This window comes from Fusarium sambucinum, chromosome III (genome assembly GCF_050947815.1).
Source record: "Fusarium sambucinum isolate potato_lamoka chromosome III, whole genome shotgun sequence".
Lineage (NCBI taxonomy): Eukaryota > Fungi > Ascomycota > Sordariomycetes > Hypocreales > Nectriaceae > Fusarium > Fusarium sambucinum.
The window spans coordinates 3,969,303-3,987,025 of record NC_139292.1 but is presented as its reverse complement, the minus strand read 5'-3'; the positions used below and the strand labels follow the sequence as shown (position 1 = coordinate 3,987,025).

The following is a 17,723-nucleotide window of genomic DNA, read 5'->3' as shown; positions in this document are numbered from 1 at the left end:
TTGGTAGAAGTCTTGATGTATATTTTGTCTTGGGCCAAATCAAACTAGACATTATGTATAACAGTGCAACAGACTTACCACCATGGTATCAAAGACCTGTCATGTGAAATTATGACAGGTGACAATATCTGAATATCGACATAGTCTCGCGTAGGTCCTGGGAACAACTCAATTAATTGAGCCACTACTTGCCACCTCATAAGATCTATATTGCATCGTGCAATATAGCATCGTGCACCATGATCCCGTTAAATTAAGCTATTTCATATGCATCTCTTATTCCATGGTAGATCATGGCAATACATGCCAAGAAGTGCAAGTTAATGCAACTCTATTGCGGATTCACTAACAATGACAGTTTCTTTCATCGTGTGACGCAACAGTTAACATACTACACGCACCAATCTCGGCATATCAGCCAAACACTACCCACCCTACCTGAAACTTTCAACACAGCTTCTTTGAGCTCAGTGGTAACCCGACAGCTGCATGATCAAGGAGCAAAAAACCGTGACGCGATCCCTTCAACGAACATATCTAGGACAGAGACTGACGGCTAGAGCATGTCGCTCACTACCATTACTAGGAAAGAGGAGAGTTTCGCGAATGTAACAACGATCCAGTCTCGGAGCCCTCGCATGTGCAGCCTTAGCTGTCAATGCCGCTGCCATCGCAACAAACGAGAGTATAACAGTGGCGCGTGGGCGAAACATCTGCTGGGATCCTGGCTTGTCAGATATGAATTCTTAGGTAATACTTGCAAAGCCAGATGTGCGCCGAACCCAGGTATCAGAGTTGAGTATCAACTTCCAACGTGGCTCTGGGCTGGAGTTGTGTCAGTCGAGGTGTGTCAAGACCCAAGGTTGAGTTTGTCATTACGTCCCTACAGGGTGCTCCAATTTAGCCACGACCTTTACGCTATGATAATGCATCCTTCGGTACTACAAAAGCACATTCGCGAGGGCAACAAATATTTTCCTGACGACATCGATAAATATAGCCGGCCTCTATTGGGTGTACGTAAACTTCAAACTGCTCGGTATATAACTAAACTGACACAGTGAAAGTTCGTAATACACCACCGTGGTTGGGAGGCCGTCAGAGTCCTGCTAGAATTATGGGAGAACCTATTACCTCATCAAGGGTTACCGAGGTTTGTCTGTCTAACAATAAACCTGACGAATACTGTTGACATTCGATAGAGCTATCGGCTACGGCCTTAGGAGAGGTATGATGAATCTGAGCCGCAACATGAAGCTATGGGGCTTATACTGGAAAGAGTGTCATCCTATATCGCTGGTTGGGATGAGATTTCCAGAAGTGATATCCATATGGAGGCCATGAACCCGGAAGTAACACGAGAGGGAATGCTGGAGGCGTTACGAGAGCAACCATGGGCCATCGATGAGTTGGACGGGTTTGGTTACCCTCCGATACACTATGCAGTGCTCGAGGGAAACTTGGAGGTACTTGACCTCTTGATCATGGCCAGATCCAACATCAACCAGCACTGTTGCCGTGGACTCACTCCTCTTATGCAATCTGCATTTTATGGCTACGAGAGACAGACAGCAAGACTCTTAGAGTCTGAAGAGTGTCGAATGAATCTGAACCACATGGCTGGTGGGCTCAGTGCGCTGCATCATGCCATAGAAAAAAGGCTTAGTAATTGTCCGCATGTTACTTGAGGCTGGAGCGACGGGTAAGTGCTATGGCAGACCTATTCTGCACACTTTCTCCCGTCGCATCAAAGGCCAAGACGCCGCCAATGAGATATTTCAGGCTCTACTGATACACGGGGTAGATCTTGAAGAAAAGGATGCTTTTGGCTACACTCCAGCCATGTCAGCTGTACTATACAATAACATACTGACACTACGTAGCCTAGTTGGCGCAGGTGCATCGCTGACAGCCATAAGCACAGAAAATTGTGACATCCTCCACGCTGCGGCTCTTTCTTCTAATGTTAACATGATCCTCAACTACATTGAGAAGCAAAATCTGCTGCAACCGAAACAATAAATCAACTCATCGAGAGGAAATTCAGATGCAACCAGACAGACCTTGCGGGTTGGTACAGAGGGCTTAAAGGATATGTAATTGACGGTGGCTGGGATTACCTGCGAGATGTACTGAAGGACGAAGATGACGAGACAAACGAGAAGATTGGCCGAGCGGCTGTTGTGAGAGGCGAAACCATTACAGATCCAGAAATGGAGGAGTTCTTCTAGATAAAGCCAGGTTGTAAAAGAGGCAATAGGCTTGTGAGCATGCGCTCAGCATCTTGGAACTTGATCATTAAATTCTTTCCAACCTATATAGCTATATATGTTCATTGCTTCTCTGGTACATCAATCGCCCTTGACTGTTCGTCCTCCCCTTGACCATAGAGGATATCATCGGAGACATCTTCAATCCTCAAAAAAGACTTGCTTCCCTTGACAAACCAGAACCCCAATGAGATGATAAGCAAAATTCCAAACACAGCGATGGCAAAGTTCATATCCGCAATAGCTGGGTTCGGTGAACCAGGAAAGAAGAAGAATACAGTCGTAATGACTGTATAAATGATGGAAACTGTGTTTAATGCTGGTCCAAATCTGCCCAGTCCAAACTCTCCTCCTGAAGGCAGCTTGTCTCGACCGACAATCATCAAGACAGCGATAGGAATTGCGTAAGAGATCGTGAGTGCGATAGTGCTAACACTCAAAATAGCATCGAGCGTGGTGCTAGAGAAGAGGTACAAGAGTCCGACAAGATTGATGACTACTCCTTGGAGGATCAATGAGCGAGCAGGGACCTCCCAGTACGGGTCAACGTAAGAGAAATAATCTCCAAATGGAAGACCTCCATCACGGGCAAAACTCCAGGTAAGTCTTGAGGACGATGTCATGATCGAGATACCCTGACCAAAACCGTTGAAGATGAATAAAGCGACCAACGCAGCTGCTCCTTTGAGTCCCACAATGTTCTGGACTACTTCAATGAATGGGAAGCCAGAGGGAGGATTCAGAGTGGTGTCGAGATCCTGGATGCAGAACAGGGTAGCAACCAGGAAAATGAAGCCCGAGATAGCACCCATAACAATAGCCATCACCATTGTTCGAGGTCCATTTCGCCGAGGAGCTGGGATCTCTTCCACCATATGGATGACAGAGTCATAGGCTGTCAAGCCATAAGCAGCCTGTACAAGTCCAAGGAACCAAACGACGCCATCTGACCATCCTGTCTGGTTGATCCATGACCCAAAGACGAATCTAGCCGGTTGGTAATCGAGGTCTGATTTCGTTCCAACGAGGATAGGTAGGACGAGACAGAATGTGGCGAAGAGGCCGACGAAGCCAACAGCGACGAAATTGTTGAAGTATGGTAGGAACTTCTCGGAGCGGCAGCCGACATAGTTGACAAATGTAAACAGGATATTAATTCCAGTATACACGAGGAACAATACCCAGCCTTTGCTGCCTCCTGTCCACTCGGGGTCGAACATGAGTTTCATCGACAAAACAAACTCTGCCATGAAAGCAATCTGCGAAGCAGAAAGACACCACCATCCAAAGGTGCTGATGAAAGCTGTCATGTAACTCATAAATCTCCCCGTCGCAGTCCTCCATAATTTCGCAGTCCAGAACGCCTGTCCCAGCGCCGTCGGCATAGCAGAGCACATTTCACCAAGCGACATGGCGATGGCGAGGTTACAGAGACAAACCAGGACAAGACCCCATAGGCAAGTCACGGGTCCGCCATTCTGGATACCTGTCGCGAGACTCTGTGCGCATACAGCCCATGTACCTAGGATACAGAAGGCGAGGGATAGCATGCTCAGCATGCTGAACTTGCGAGAGAGGACTTGTTCATGACCGAGAGCGGCCAGGTCGAGGGCGTCGCGCTCGGCTTGATTCATTTGTGTCGCTTTCTCCATGGTACGCCAGAGCTTGAGTCGATGGTCGGGTGGTTGTAAAGGGAGGAGGTTGTGGGCATTCTCTGGCAGTCAATCAAGATAGAATAGAATGTAGCGTATCTCAAGGTGATTCGATTCGGGTTGGGTATGGCAGTATGCTCCTGTTGAGTAGGGATGTCGGGCACTTTATATCCCTGAGTCCCATCACTAATACGTACTCAAACTTATCTTTTACCCCAGATATTCGCCGTTACATGGGACCGATTTCTGTTGACCACATCCGTGCACTAGTTGGCCGCAATGCTTAAGTGTGCAAAGTATTTGCCGCATGCAGTATAGTGTGGCGGTTGGAGATTTCCATCTACAGCATAGGACAGGCATCCTTGGGGTAGAAGGTCTAAGCTAGTGGAGAGGGTTTGTTATCAGTTCCAGGTTCTGGCTATGCAGAATTACGGATGTTTGATAAGGATGATGGATGGTATGGCATATCGTGCATATGTGAGTCCGCGTCTTTTCGTACACGGGCCGGGTATGAATCTTATGACCGGGTTTAGGTAAAACGTTGAGTAAAGGATGCGATGTATCGGAGAAAAGATATAGATGCATAAGAACTTATCGTGTAACCATCATAGTGGAATGAGAGGGTCAAACAGCGGGCTGTAGCTGAGACCAATCATAACTTTGCCTAGTTAGTCTGAGAATATCGAATTCAACCGAGACTTTGACAATGTAGTTGCCAGACCTGCCACAGTAGTAGGCGACACAGGACACTGATAAACAGTTGAGAAGTATCGTGGCCAAGTTGCAATTTGCATACCCCATGGGGAAGATCTCAGGTAGATCAAAAGGAAGCAATTCATCACGTAATAAATTCTTGGTTCCTCATCGCAATGACACTCTCGGGTCGTTAAAATTGGGCCTTGGTGGTTGATCTGAGTTGCAGGGGTATGTGTGTCGCATCCACATATCCATAAACTTCAAGATGGTGCTTGGACGAATTGGGAAAGTTGGGGCGACAGTAGATAAGAAGTACGGTCAGCCCAATAGTGCGTTTGCTATGAGTTGTTCGAGCAGGTAGGCAAAGACTTGACGATGGACGCTTATGAGACGAAATGGCTGCCGACGTGACGAATAACATTGTCAATTTATTGAGCCTTAAGCTGAACATGCTTTTTGCATTAAGTATTCTCAAACTGTTTGCTAATCCCGAGAAGCCCTTTGTTCAGGGTCAAAGTAATCCCCCCCTGTTTTCTTTTGGCAATCTTTTCCTCGTGCAGTCTACATTCGAGTCAGTCAGCTGTGACAAGAGATGAGCAAGTCAAGAACTCACTGAATTCGGCACACAGCCCCCTTCCTCCACTTCTACCACGTCCTCTCGACGCGGCGTCCCTGTTTCATAGCGATGATATTACAGTTCCCCAACTTTTGGCTTAAGCGATAAGATCGGCAACGTTCATGGGCATCTCATCAATCTGGGTAGAGTAGTACACTAAAAAGGTCAGTGTTGGTTCCAGCGGACATCAAATCAAGGGCACTCACATTCAATGTCTCTCAAGATGCGCACGTCTTCGGTAGTAACGAAGTTGATAGCAACACCCTTGCGACCGAATCGCCCACTACGACCAATGCGGTGGATGTAGTTCTCGCGGTTACTTGGCAGGTCATAGTTGATTACCAGACTGACCTGCTGAACGTCGATACCACGGGCCCACACATCGGTCGAGATGAGAACTCGGCTGTTGCCCTGACGGAAGTCCTGCATAATGCTGTCTCGCTCCTTTTGGGGCATATCGCCGTGCATGCTGCTGACGGTAAAGTTGGCTTCGCGCATCTTGTCGGTGAGCCAGTCAACCTTGCGGCGTGTGTTGCAGAAGATGACGGCTTGCGTGATAGTGAGGGTGTCGTAGAGATCGCATAGGGTATCAAACTTCCAGTCCTCCTTCTCGACGGCGATGAAGTACTGCTTGAGACCTTCGAGGGTCAATTCGTCACGTTTGACGAGAATGCGAACAGGATCGGTCATGAACTTGGTCGTCATGTCGAGGACATCGTAAGGCAGGGTGGCACTGACGACCACGACTTGTGTGGCAGGAGGGAGGTACCGGTAGACATCGTAGATCTGCTCACGGAATCCCTTGTTGAGGAGCTCGTCAGCTTCATCGAGAACCAGCATCTTGATATGCCTAGTGCGCAAGTGTCGTCGTCGAATCATGTCTGCCACACGGCCTGGGGTGCCAGAGACAATGTGCTGGCCGTAGTCGAGCTTGCGGATATCTTCACCAACGTTTGTACCTCCAATACAAGCGTGGCATTGGACGTTCATGTAGTCACCCAGCGCCATGACGACGGACTGGATCTGAGTCGCCAGTTCTCGTGTGGGTGACAAAACTAGGGCCTGTGTCTCGCGCACCGCGGTGTCGATGACCTGCAGCATACTGATAGAAAAGGTAGCGGTCTTTCCTGTACCGGATTGAGCCTGGGCGATGGTGTCACGGCCCTTGCAGACCTGGACGATGGCACGGGATTGAACAGCAGAAGGGGATTCGTATCCGTAAGCGTAGATGCCGCGAAGGAGGTTCTCTGGATATTGTTAGCTCGATCATCATCAATCACAAGCTTGCGACGGACCCTTCAGTGACATAGACTCGAAGGTAGGGTGGACCGTAACCTCCTTGGAGGTTGAGAACTCCATCCTCTCATCGGCCTTGCGATCAATTCCTCCTGCGCTTTCAGCCATGATTTCGTTTTTAATTGTGGTTATTGGGCAAAATGAAGAACAGCACCTCACGACGAAGTAAAGTCAAAGTTTTGGGGTGTAACTTTTAGTTGGAGCAAAGACGTAACGCGCAGCGCCGGGTATACTTCGGGGTGATCAGTCTGGGGGTGCCAGAAAGAAAAAGTAGAGCTCCCATTTAGAGGCAGAATGAGCTGACTAACTTATTTCGTCTTTCGTCAAACTCTAGTCAACTTTTCTACGTTGAAGCGCGCCTGAACGCCACTGAACTCGCGACGAAGCTCCGCAATTTTTAAAGCATCAGGCTCATCTTGACATTCACTCATTCATCGATTGAGGGTCGCCATAGCACTTTTATCGACATTTTGAGAGTTTTTGTACCGCCAGACCCGCCGAAATGCTCGTCCTCGAAGAGCAGCGATACATCCATGAGGATCTAGAGCGTCTTGAGCAAGGTATCGCTGATCGCATTCGCGACGAACCCAGACATGTGAGCAGCTTCAATTCCCTGATAATTCGCCCGCTAACCCTTCAGATCCGTGATCGCCTCAACAGAGACCATGAGATTTCCCAACTACTAGATCAGATTCAAGTCCAGTCAAGCAACCTTGTCGGCATCTACAAGGACGAAAACGGAGTTCGAGCACAAGAGATTCAGCAGATCGGTACAGGCGACCCATTCGCAGAGTTCTACAAGCAGCTCAAAGACGTTCGCGAGCATCACGAGAGATATCCCCATGAGCAAGCAGAAAACTCGGAGCAGCGATACAAGGTCAAGAGATCTGATGGAGAGCCGATGCCTTCAATCGTGGACTCTCTGTTCTCTGGAGAGGAAGCTTACGGACGATTCTTCGACTTGACGACCTCTCACGAAGCCTACCTCAACCTTCCCAATGTCAGACGACTCACATATCTGCAATATCTCGAGACTTTTGACAGCTTTTCTCCAGCACATGGCGGTGTCACGAGAACAAACAAGTTAACAGATCAATACTTCAAGTATGTCGGTCAGCTAGCAGATTACCTCGAGAGCTTCATGCGACGAACACGACCTCTGGAAAATGTGGACAAGGTTCTCGCTTCTTTTGACGAAGAGTTTGAGACAGCATGGGAGAAGGACGAGATCCAGGGCTGGGAGAAGAATGTGTCTTCGACAAACGGTACCGCCAAGGAGGCCAGCACGGCGGATGCGGTATGGTGCGATGACTGTCAGAAGGAATTCAAGAACGAGAATGTCTACAAGAACCATCTTACGGGACGAAAACATATCAAGGCGGTAGAGCAGAGGAAACAGCGTGAAGAGCAAGACTCAGCCCCCACCAATGACGCTGTAAACGGAAGCTCGGCAACGCGACTAAAAGAGCGCGCAGTGGCAGAGCGAGAGCACAGAGTGAAGCGACTTGCCAGCGCAATGAGCACCGAGCGAAGCGATACTAGAGTTAACGTGGAGCGCAAGCAAGGCATGACGGAGAGAGAGCGCGCGCAGGAGCTCGAAAACTATTTCAATTCTGAAGATGCACCTCAGGAGCCACAAGAAGAGGGCGAGGGCGATGATGAGGATGGCGAGGAGCGCATCTACAACCCCCTCAAGCTGCCTCTTGCCTGGGACGGCAAGCCTATCCCCTTTTGGCTATACCGCCTTCACGGTCTGGGTGTCGAGTTTCCCTGCGAGATTTGCGGAAACTTTGTTTACATGGGCCGACGTGCATTTGACAAGCACTTTAACGAAGCGCGACACATTTACGGTCTCAAGTGTCTCGGCATCACCAACACAACGCTGTTCAGGGATATCACTGGCATTGCTGAAGCGCTGCAGCTGTGGGATAAGATTCAGAAGGAGAAGAAAAGAACTACAGTCGACGAGGGAAGCGTGGTGCAGATGGAGGATGGGGAGGGCAATGTCATGCCTGAGAAGGTCTACTACGACTTGCAGAAGCAGGGTTTGTTGTAGATGGATATGTACTATACGGCGCAGGGAACGTTGTTGGGGATATTTATGTCTCACAAAAGGATATACAGACGTAATACTAAATGATACAATCGAATTCTTGAATAGTCTGACTCAAACGTTGCACGACTACCAAGTCTTGTAAAGGGGTACTAGGGATGACTTGATTAGTCATGACATCACATCGCCCCTCCAACTCACGCTCACACCAAGTAAACATCGTCAAAGTTTTATCATTCATCGCCGCCATGTCACAACTCCCAGGACCTATCCCAGCCTTGTACACGGTGTACGTCCTCCGCTCTTCAATTCGCCATGCCTCATTTTACATAGGTTCTACGCCTGCACCTCCCAGGCGCTTAAAGCAACACAATGGTGTCGCTACCGGGGGTGCTGTGAGAACGGCAAAAGACAAGTTACGACCATGGGAAGTGGTAATTGCGGTATCGGGATTCCCGAGCTCCATCGCAGCTCTGAAGTTCGAGTGGGTTCAAATCTGTTATGGAGTAAAGTTTAAACGCTAACTGTTACAGATGGGCTTTGACGAATCCTCATTTAACGTCGAGTATTCCATCAGATGAACGAATCACAATACGAGCACCTAGAAAAAAGGGACAAAGGAAGTCAAAAAGGCCCATTCATAGTGCCATATCTATTGTGTCTAACCTCCATCTACTCACTGGAGTGCCGACTTTTGCACGATGGCCACTTACCCTACACTTCTTTGCAGAAGAAATCAAGAAGAAGTGGGATACCTGGCTTGTATCTAAAGACGCAAAACCTCGAGAAGGTCTCAGGATTGAGACGGATTACAAACCAAAAGGGGATTCAGCGGAACCATGGGGTATTCACGCGCTGCCTCTCAACTACGCACCTCTAAAACCATATGTCGAGAAGGCGCATAGCATCGTTTCATTTGAACGCGAAGGAGATTGTGTGCATTGCCACGAGACGCTACAGTCAAGAAGCGGACTTTACCCGATATGTCCTCACCAAGGATGCGAGGCCATGGGTCATTTGGAATGCTGGGGGAAATATGCCCTGCAAGGCGAAGATGAGGGTGTTGTGGTACCGCTGTCCTGCAGGTGTCCGAGCTGTGACGGCAATATTAATTGGATTGATATGATGAAGGAGTTGACACTTCGTATACGAGGACCGAAAGAGGTAACGAAACTGCTCAAGAAGCCACGGCGTACGAAGAAAGCTATAGCAGCTGAAGCTGAGGCTCAGGAGGACATTTGAGTATCGGTTGGGAGATTGGGTTTATTTTGGCGTTGGTTGATACCCGCTCTTGTTTTAGGTGACATAATAAATCATAGCTGTCAGGCTTGGTATTTTCATTATCTATGTGCAGGTGACCTCTCATGTTGACTGTACCAATAACAATTTGTTTGTGATACAATATAAAGATCGATACAATGTACACTTCACGATTCCCGTGCCGTAAGTTTGAACCATGAGCCAAAGTTAAGCCATCAAATCCGTGGTGTAAATGAAGCCAAAACCAACCTCATCGTATGGAGTGCATTCTAACCTGTCGCTTGCCTATTCTACCCCCGGTTCCCCACGCAAGTTGACTTGCTGACCGGGAAGACCCCAGCGTTTGCGCTGAACGTCATCTCATCATGATTGGCTCGTTAGCGGGCGATTATGAATCACCCCCTGTTCACTGAGAGTTGGATATCAGATTGGATTCGGTTTTTTTTCTGGGCCCGCCTTTTTTCCTTTCTTTTGAAGCCCAGCTTGTGGCCCGTCAGACTTTTAGGGGCCATGCCATTGAGCAGCCACACGGTGAACAAGGAAATGATGCCAGTCAGCGCGTGACTGTTCTCCAATGTCACCATCGTCTGCCGCATTCGGATACATTATCCTCTTCTTCTCCATGACGACGTGGCCCAAAACCCTTGATGTTTTTGTTGTAAGACTGCGATGCTCAATTTAATACGATTGTTTGTTGCTGAACTTGTCAAATTGCGACAGTATGATTCAGTTATCGTGGTAATAACGCGCCTCACAAGGCTGTAGGCATCCTCCCTGACGGCTCGCTTCACCCATCGTCGCATAGCCTGTGTGGAGACAAGAACAAGGCTCTGAACTGTAATATTTCGCAATGATAGTCGTTTCCCAGACCCCTTCAAAAGAATAACATATTTCGCCGATTGAGCTCATATTCTCATCTTTTGTGCCCGACATGTTGCTTTTGTGGACGTTGACGATGTGGTTCTCGGTAGAGGGGGCACCGGCCGGATGTCGTCTCTAGTGGGTCCGCCACATGAGTTTTCGGGTCCTTGTATCAGGACGGCGTTTCTCAGCGCTGTAACTACCAACAATGGTTCGGTGGTCTTGAAAAGAATGGCGTGAATTGTTAAAATTGAGAAAGAAATAAAGCAGTCAATAAAGGCGTAGAAATTCGTTGCTGCTGCCCATTAATGTTTCTGCGATTTGTATTTGTTGGCCCGAACCCACCGGTCCTTCCTCCGTACTGTATGTAAATGAGCGAGGGCGGCGGATACTTTGTACCTGGCGCCATGCGCGTGCTAAACGGAGGTACCCCCAGGGACCTAGGCCTGTACCTCCTGCCGCACCCTTCCCTTCCACACCCCGTCCTTGTTCTTTCTCTTTCCCTTTGTGTGCAAAGGTACCTGCCGAAGCTAACATGGGCGCTGAATACTGAACTGGTCGCTCGCACGCGCCTCCAAGATCTAAAGTTACCTTTAGGATTCCCTCGACCCATTCCCACCTTCCCATCTTCGTTCCCACTCACACCCACTCTTCACCCTCCGCTCCTTCCTCACTTTTGGCTCTTTCATACAACATCGACAATCACGCTTGAAGCTAGATTGCTCGTTCTTTCAACCTACCACAAGTAAAATCCAGTGCCATCACTCTAGCTTTGACACGCACAATATCGACCGTGTCATTCGCATCTTTGGTGTTTTTATATTGACCTTTTCGTTGTGAGTATGTATTTTGTTCTTGATGTTAGTTGGTCATGGTCTCTTGTACTCCCTTGTAACATGATAACTACTATATATAAACTAGACATTAACCTTCCACTGCAGGCTTGAAAGACGACTCCGATCTCACGCCTCTCAGCTGCTTCACCAGTACATGCAAGCTGCTTCTCGTCGCGATTGAGACTTCTTGCCTGCGATGCTGATATTTCATTAACGAACGGACTGCCCGAGTATGAAGTCGATGCACGCCGCGTAACCGTAACGCTCGATCGATACCCCAATACGTTTCTCTATTAGTCGTTTGCTACTCGTCAATCTGTTCATCATCATTCGCGTTCACCATGGTTTCAGTACCAACTGTCGGCGCCGTCGCCCCCTCGGGCACTCATAGCACAAACGGAAGTTCGCGAAGCTCACCCAGTGCCACTACCGCTGGCCTCTCGTCGAAACCCAAGCCGAAAGTCAACTCCAACGGATACCACCCGAACAATCCACAGACTCCTCTTAGCTCTCTTTCAAGTACTGCCTTGGACCTGACTTCTGTTGAACGTCGTGGACAACCTACCGCAGTCAGAGAAAAGGTCAAGGAGAGTCGCCCACATGGTCTTCAAGAGGCACCTACGTATCGACCAACCGAAGAAGACTGGCGAGACCCTTTCGAGTATCTACGGAAAATCACACCCGAAGCGAAGAAGTTTGGCATATGCAAGATTATTCCCCCCGATTCTTGGAACCCAGAGTTTGCAATCGATACCGAGGTACGACAATCTGGCGCATTATAGCGCGTTTTGAGGCTATATATACAAGATGGCTCATGTTTTGGCTCGTGCTAATTATGTAGAAATTCCATTTTAGGACTCGAAAACAAGAGCTGAACTCCGTGGAAGGGAGTACGTGTTTCACCCTTTCTGACCACATCGTTTGGACTTTGGCTAACATGTCGCAGGTACACGTGCTAATCTCACCTATCTCGATGGCCTCTCAAAATTCCACAAGCAACATGGCACGAATCTTCATCGCTTACCATACGTTGACAAGAAACCACTTGATCTTTATAGGTTAAAGAAAGCGGTTGAGTCACGAGGTGGCTTTGAGAAAGTTTGCAAGCACAAGAAATGGGCAGAAATCGGCCGTGATTTGGGATACAGTGGCAAGATCATGTCGTCACTGTCAACGTCCTTGAAAAATTCTTACCAGCGATGGTTATGTCCGTACGAGGAGTACCTCCGGCTGGCGAAACCTGGTGTTCATCAACAGCTGGAGCAGGAATATGGTGGACCATTGACCCCGAGCCCTGGGCAGACCCCGGTCAGACGGTCCAATATCAATACTCCTGTAAGCCTCCGAGGTGATTCACCAGCGCGTAATGCCTCCGACGCTTTACAGGCAACCCTTGGTGGAGTAAAGACCGAAACAGATCGCGACGCTCCCATGGCTGATGCACCACCTCTACCACCAGCGCCTACGTCTGGTGGATTCACTGCTGTCAACTCCGGATTTACCGCGGTGAATTCTGGCTTCACAAGTGTAAATCGCAGCGCAACTAGTGAGCCTAAAAGCTTCACACCTGATCCCAAGCGATTTGAAAGCCCCACTCCGTCCGCAAAGAACACCCCAGACAACCGGGCATCAAGCTTAAAGGCTACAGCGTTAAAGCGTCAGCTTAGTGGTGAAGAGTCCTCCGACTCAGCCAAGAAGGACAATGACCTGGACGATTCTGAGGCGGCTAGCAGCCGTCGCAGTAAGCGACTCAAGAAAGGTAAGTTGGTACAACTGTATTATATTCTCTTGGCGTCAATTCCCATTGTCGCATACATGCTGCGTCTTGACGTTGGCGACCAAGCGCAGGGATTTTAACTGCAATGACCGACCGCGTTTTTCATTGGTTCTATGACTCCCAGACTAACATCGACAGATGCCGTCCCCACTGTGGCTGGATCGCACATGACGCCATTCCGTCCTTCAGTGCCAAGAATTCCACGAGAAGAGCCACTACCACCAGGAGAAGTAAGTTGAATACCATTGTTCAATGTAATGTAGCTGACGTTTCTAGAAATGCGAAACTTGTGGGAGAAATGACAACGTTCTACTGCTTTGCGAATCTTGCGACCATGCCTATCATCCAGGATGTCTCGATCCACCTTTGAAGCGAAAGCCCGATAGCGAATGGAACTGTGCAAGATGTCTTGTTGGAGACGGCCAGTTCGGTTTTGAGGAGGGCGGTTTGTACTCGCTCAAGCAATTTCAACAAAAAGCAAACGACTTTAAGCAGGGTTACTTTGAGAAGAAGATGCCTTTCGATCATGAGCTAAATTGTCACCGACCTGTTACCGAAGAAGACGTGGAGACGGAATTCTGGCGACTGGTTGCTGACCTCGAGGAAACCGTAGAGGTCGAATACGGAGCCGATATCCATTGTACGACTCATGGTTCAGGATTCCCAACTGCAGAAAGAGATCCCAGCAACCCATATGCAACTGATCCCTGGAACCTAAATGTTCTTCCATTCCACGGAGAGAGTTTGTTTAAACACATCAAATCAGACATTTCCGGCATGACAGTTCCGTGGGTTTATGTGGGCATGATATTTTCGACGTTCTGTTGGCATAACGAGGATCATTACGCCTACTCTGCCAATTACCAACACCTTGGTGCCACCAAAACATGGTACGGTATACCGGGTGAGGACGCTGAGAAGTTCGAAACGGCTATGAAGGAGGCTGTGCCAGAGCTCTTTGAGACTCAGCCGGATCTCCTCTTCCAGTTGGTAACACTATTGACTCCCGAGCAATTGAAGAAAGCAGGCGTCCGTGTATACGCTCTTGATCAAAGAGCTGGCCAGCTCGTCGTCACTTTCCCACAAGCTTACCATGCTGGTTTTAACCATGGATTCAATTTCAACGAAGCAGTCAATTTCGCACCTGAAGATTGGGAACCTTATGGACTTGCCGGCGTGGAACGATTGCAACTGTTCCGAAGACAGCCATGCTTTTCTCATGATGAGCTATTGTGGACCGCTGCAGAAAGCACCGCAACTGGCCTTACAATCCAAACGGCGAAATGGTTGGCGCCCGCTCTCGAGCGTATACATAAACGAGAACTTGAGCAACGCGGAGACTTCATCGCAAAGCACGTTGAAGCGGCCCCGCATCGATGTGAAAGTACAGGAGGTGACGAATCATGCTCTTTGAAGATCAAGGTCGAGAATGAGGATCTTCAAGATGAGGATGAACAGTGCTGCTGTTACTGCAAAGCCTTCTCATATCTGTCACGATTCAAGTGTATACAGTCAGGCAAGGTTCTTTGTTTATTGCATGCTGGATATCATGCATGCTGCGACATGCCTGAGCAGGAGCGCTTCCGAGGTGCCGAGCATGTCCTCTTCTTTCGCAAGGAGAGGCAAGACATGGAAATGATACACCAAAAGGTGTTGGAGAAGGCGCAAACTCCTGATTTGTGGGAACAAAAATATGAGAAGCTACTCGAAGAGGAGCCTAAGCCATCGCTCAAATCACTGCGTGCACTTCTTCACGAGGGCGAACGCATTCCACACGATCTTCCTTCACTATCAGTTCTGCAAGACTTTGTCAATCGATGCAACGACTGGGTGGAAGAGGCAACAAACTACATCGTTCGGAAGCAACAGAATCGACGCAAGAACGAAAAGGCTTGGCAGTCGAGCATGCGGAAATCCATCGGCAGCGCGGAACACGACCAAAAGGAGAGAGAGTCGAGGAACGTCAGCAACATTTATCGACTGCTAGAAGAAGCTGAACGAATCGGGTTCGACTGTCCCGAAATACTCCAGCTTCAAGAGCGCTCTGAAGCAATCAAGCAGTTCCAGATGAGCGCATCCCAGGCTTTGAAGAACACATCCAGCTTGTCGGCAGACATGATTGAGAAGCTTCTTGAAGAAGGGCGAACCTTTAATGTGGATACTCCTGAAGTCGACCAGCTATCTAAAGTGTTAGAACAATCTCGCTGGAATGAACGAGCGCGCAACAACCGAGGAGTTTACATGACCCTTAAGGAGGTGCAAGATCTCATCGAAGAGGGCAACCGGCTTGAGATTCCCCCTTATAACGATCACCTGACCTTCTACCGTGACCAAATGGTTGCTGGCCAGCAATGGGAGACAAAGGCCAAGGAGCTTATCGTGGCAGAATTCGTTCACTACCCACAACTGGAATCCCTCTCGGCGCAGGTGCAGTTAAACGCACTTCCTGTTTCGCAGGAGACATTGAGCGCTGTCGACCAAATTCTTCACAAACAGCGCGAGGCGCACCGCCAGATCATTGACTTAACTACACGATGTCGCGATCCCGACTTTCGCCAGAGACCCAAGTACACTGAGGTCGTGGAGATCCAGAAGAAGCTGGAAGAGCTCAATTCGAAACCGAATGGTACTCTTGATCTTGAGAACGAGCGCAAACGACATGAAGATTGGATGCGCAAAGGCAAGAAACTTTTCGGGAAATCCAACGCACCATTGCACATTCTCAAGAGTCACTTGGAGTATGTCCTAGAACGCAACATGGATTGCTTTGACATTGAGCACGACACGCCAAGAATGCCCGGAGAGCCTGTTTCAAGAGAAGTCAGCCCCGAGCCTGGAACGAGCAAATGGGACGACAGTAGATCCAGGCAAGTATTTTGTATTTGCAGGAAAATCGAGGCCGGAATGATGATTGAATGCGAAAGATGCCATGAATGGTAAGTTGTTCTGGTGTTGACAGATGGAATACAACTCTAACATTGCTAGGTATCACTACAAGTGTCTCAAGATTGCTCGTGGCAAGGTCAAGGAGGATGAGAACTACACTTGTCCAATCTGTGACTGGCGCATGAAGATCCCTCGAGATGCATCCCGACCTAAATTAGAGGATCTGTTAGCGCTCTCAGATGAAATGAGAACGTTGCCTTTCCAACCAGAGGAGGAAGAAGTGTTGACGAAAATTATCGACAACGCAGAATCATTTCGACGCCATATAGCTCGCTATTGCAGTCCACTGCTATCTACGGAAGCCGAAGTAGAGACACAGCGATTTTACCTGCGCAAGATTGAAGGCGCTGAAGTTTTGTTGACATACGAGACGAATTTCTTCCGTCAAGAGCTCCACAAGTGGTCTCCTGTGGCCCCTGAACCCCCGCCTATTCAAGAACAGTCCCGAAGCACACGGAAGCCTCGGCCGACAAAGCTTCAGAAGATGCTTGTCGAGTATGGCGTCGATAACCCCGATGACCTTCCAGAGCATGCCAAGGGGAAAGCTAACAGTTTACGTCGAAAAGCAGCCAACGCAGAAGCGGCGGCGGCAGCAGCAGCAGGTTCACAACCGGGTGCCTTTCCACCACCACCCACAGGAGCTGGAGGGTACAGCGGGTCGTCATATTACTCGCGACCTGGTGAGGTTGGAAGCCCTTCTAGCTCTGGACATGCTGAACGCCGAGAGTCTCATTCCTCGAGTCGCACCAGGGATAACTCTATCAACCTCGATAACGGGTTGCATCTTGGACCACTAGGAGTCGGCGGACCACAGTTGGTTGCTGATGTTTCCTCAATGTCCTTGGAGGAGAGACTTCTCCAAGGCCAAGAGGATGGCATCAGCTTCCAAACGGATGCTGAAAAGAGTAAGGCTTTAGAAATCCTTTCAAGAACTGAGCTGGGCCGAAAGCAAGCCGAGAGACTTTGGGGCCCCAACGTCTGGGGTCGTGGACGCGGTTCCATAAGTGACGCTGGCAGACGCTTGTCTAATCCAATAGACGAGGACATGATGAGGCAAGACGAAGGCAACGTGGACCAGATGTTTAAGGAGATGACAAACCAAGATGAAGAAGACGACAAAAGAAACGACAACGGAGACGTTGAAATGACTGCAGCATCATTGGAGAAGGAGAGGAACGGCATGGATGCTTTGCTCGACGGGGCGTGAGCTTCTTTGAGATTAATATAGGTGCAGGGCGTTCTCATTCGGCAAAAAAAAATACCAGAAGGAATGGAGTCATGGGAGGCCAATGCAATTAGGTGTTTGTGAGCTAAAATCCCTTTCTATACTTGATGCATAAGATGCATAAGACGAGCGCGCGGCAGCGGAGCATTAGCTAAGGATTCGAGTCAGTTTGTCGTCGTTGTACGACTTTGTATACCTTGTCAGTTAGCCTGCATGTGAATAATGAACTGTCAAT

The 17,723-nt window shown here is 48.8% G+C and overlaps 7 protein-coding genes across 7 annotated transcripts; 5 read left to right on the top strand and 2 right to left on the bottom strand.

The window, feature by feature from the left end:
- Positions 1 to 769: 769 nt before the first annotated feature.
- On the top strand, positions 770 to 1,344 carry FSST1_011496 (uncharacterized protein; the record flags this gene model as incomplete). The annotated part of the gene is made up of 4 exons (XM_083234635.1): positions 770 to 786; positions 890 to 1,016; positions 1,068 to 1,153; positions 1,203 to 1,344. 4 exons carry the CDS (start codon positions 770 to 772, stop codon positions 1,342 to 1,344), a joined length of 372 nt encoding a protein of 123 aa, XP_083081192.1.
- Positions 1,345 to 1,484: 140 nt separating this feature from the next.
- FSST1_011495 (ankyrin repeat-containing domain protein) lies at positions 1,485 to 2,231 on the top strand (the record flags this gene model as incomplete). Its single annotated transcript, XM_083234634.1, has 2 exons — positions 1,485 to 1,623; positions 2,062 to 2,231. 2 exons carry the CDS (start codon positions 1,485 to 1,487, stop codon positions 2,229 to 2,231), a joined length of 309 nt encoding a protein of 102 aa, XP_083081191.1.
- A 101-nt stretch (positions 2,232 to 2,332) lies between these two features.
- Positions 2,333 to 3,922, bottom strand: FSST1_011494 (amino acid/polyamine transporter I; the record flags this gene model as incomplete). The annotated part of the gene is made up of 1 exon (XM_083234633.1): positions 2,333 to 3,922. The coding sequence occupies one exon, from the start codon at positions 3,920 to 3,922 to the stop codon at positions 2,333 to 2,335; it is 1,590 nt and encodes a 529-aa protein (XP_083081190.1).
- A 1,409-nt stretch (positions 3,923 to 5,331) lies between these two features.
- FSST1_011493 (ATP-dependent RNA helicase eIF4A) lies at positions 5,332 to 6,638 on the bottom strand (the record flags this gene model as incomplete). Its single annotated transcript, XM_083234632.1, has 3 exons — positions 5,332 to 5,390; positions 5,441 to 6,481; positions 6,530 to 6,638. The coding sequence occupies 3 exons, from the start codon at positions 6,636 to 6,638 to the stop codon at positions 5,332 to 5,334; spliced, it is 1,209 nt and encodes a 402-aa protein (XP_083081189.1).
- A 394-nt stretch (positions 6,639 to 7,032) lies between these two features.
- FSST1_011492 (SF3a splicing factor complex subunit PRP9) lies at positions 7,033 to 8,586 on the top strand (the record flags this gene model as incomplete). The annotated part of the gene is made up of 2 exons (XM_083234630.1): positions 7,033 to 7,125; positions 7,171 to 8,586. 2 exons carry the CDS (start codon positions 7,033 to 7,035, stop codon positions 8,584 to 8,586), a joined length of 1,509 nt encoding a protein of 502 aa, XP_083081188.1.
- Positions 8,587 to 8,831: 245 nt separating this feature from the next.
- On the top strand, positions 8,832 to 9,825 carry FSST1_011491 (endonuclease; the record flags this gene model as incomplete). Its single annotated transcript, XM_083234629.1, has 2 exons — positions 8,832 to 9,067; positions 9,117 to 9,825. The coding sequence occupies 2 exons, from the start codon at positions 8,832 to 8,834 to the stop codon at positions 9,823 to 9,825; spliced, it is 945 nt and encodes a 314-aa protein (XP_083081187.1).
- Positions 9,826 to 11,881: 2,056 nt separating this feature from the next.
- FSST1_011490 (PLU-1-like protein-domain-containing protein) lies at positions 11,882 to 17,470 on the top strand (the record flags this gene model as incomplete). The annotated part of the gene is made up of 6 exons (XM_083234628.1): positions 11,882 to 12,298; positions 12,382 to 12,430; positions 12,487 to 13,299; positions 13,456 to 13,547; positions 13,594 to 16,253; positions 16,303 to 17,470. 6 exons carry the CDS (start codon positions 11,882 to 11,884, stop codon positions 17,468 to 17,470), a joined length of 5,199 nt encoding a protein of 1,732 aa, XP_083081186.1.
- Positions 17,471 to 17,723: the final 253 nt, after the last annotated feature.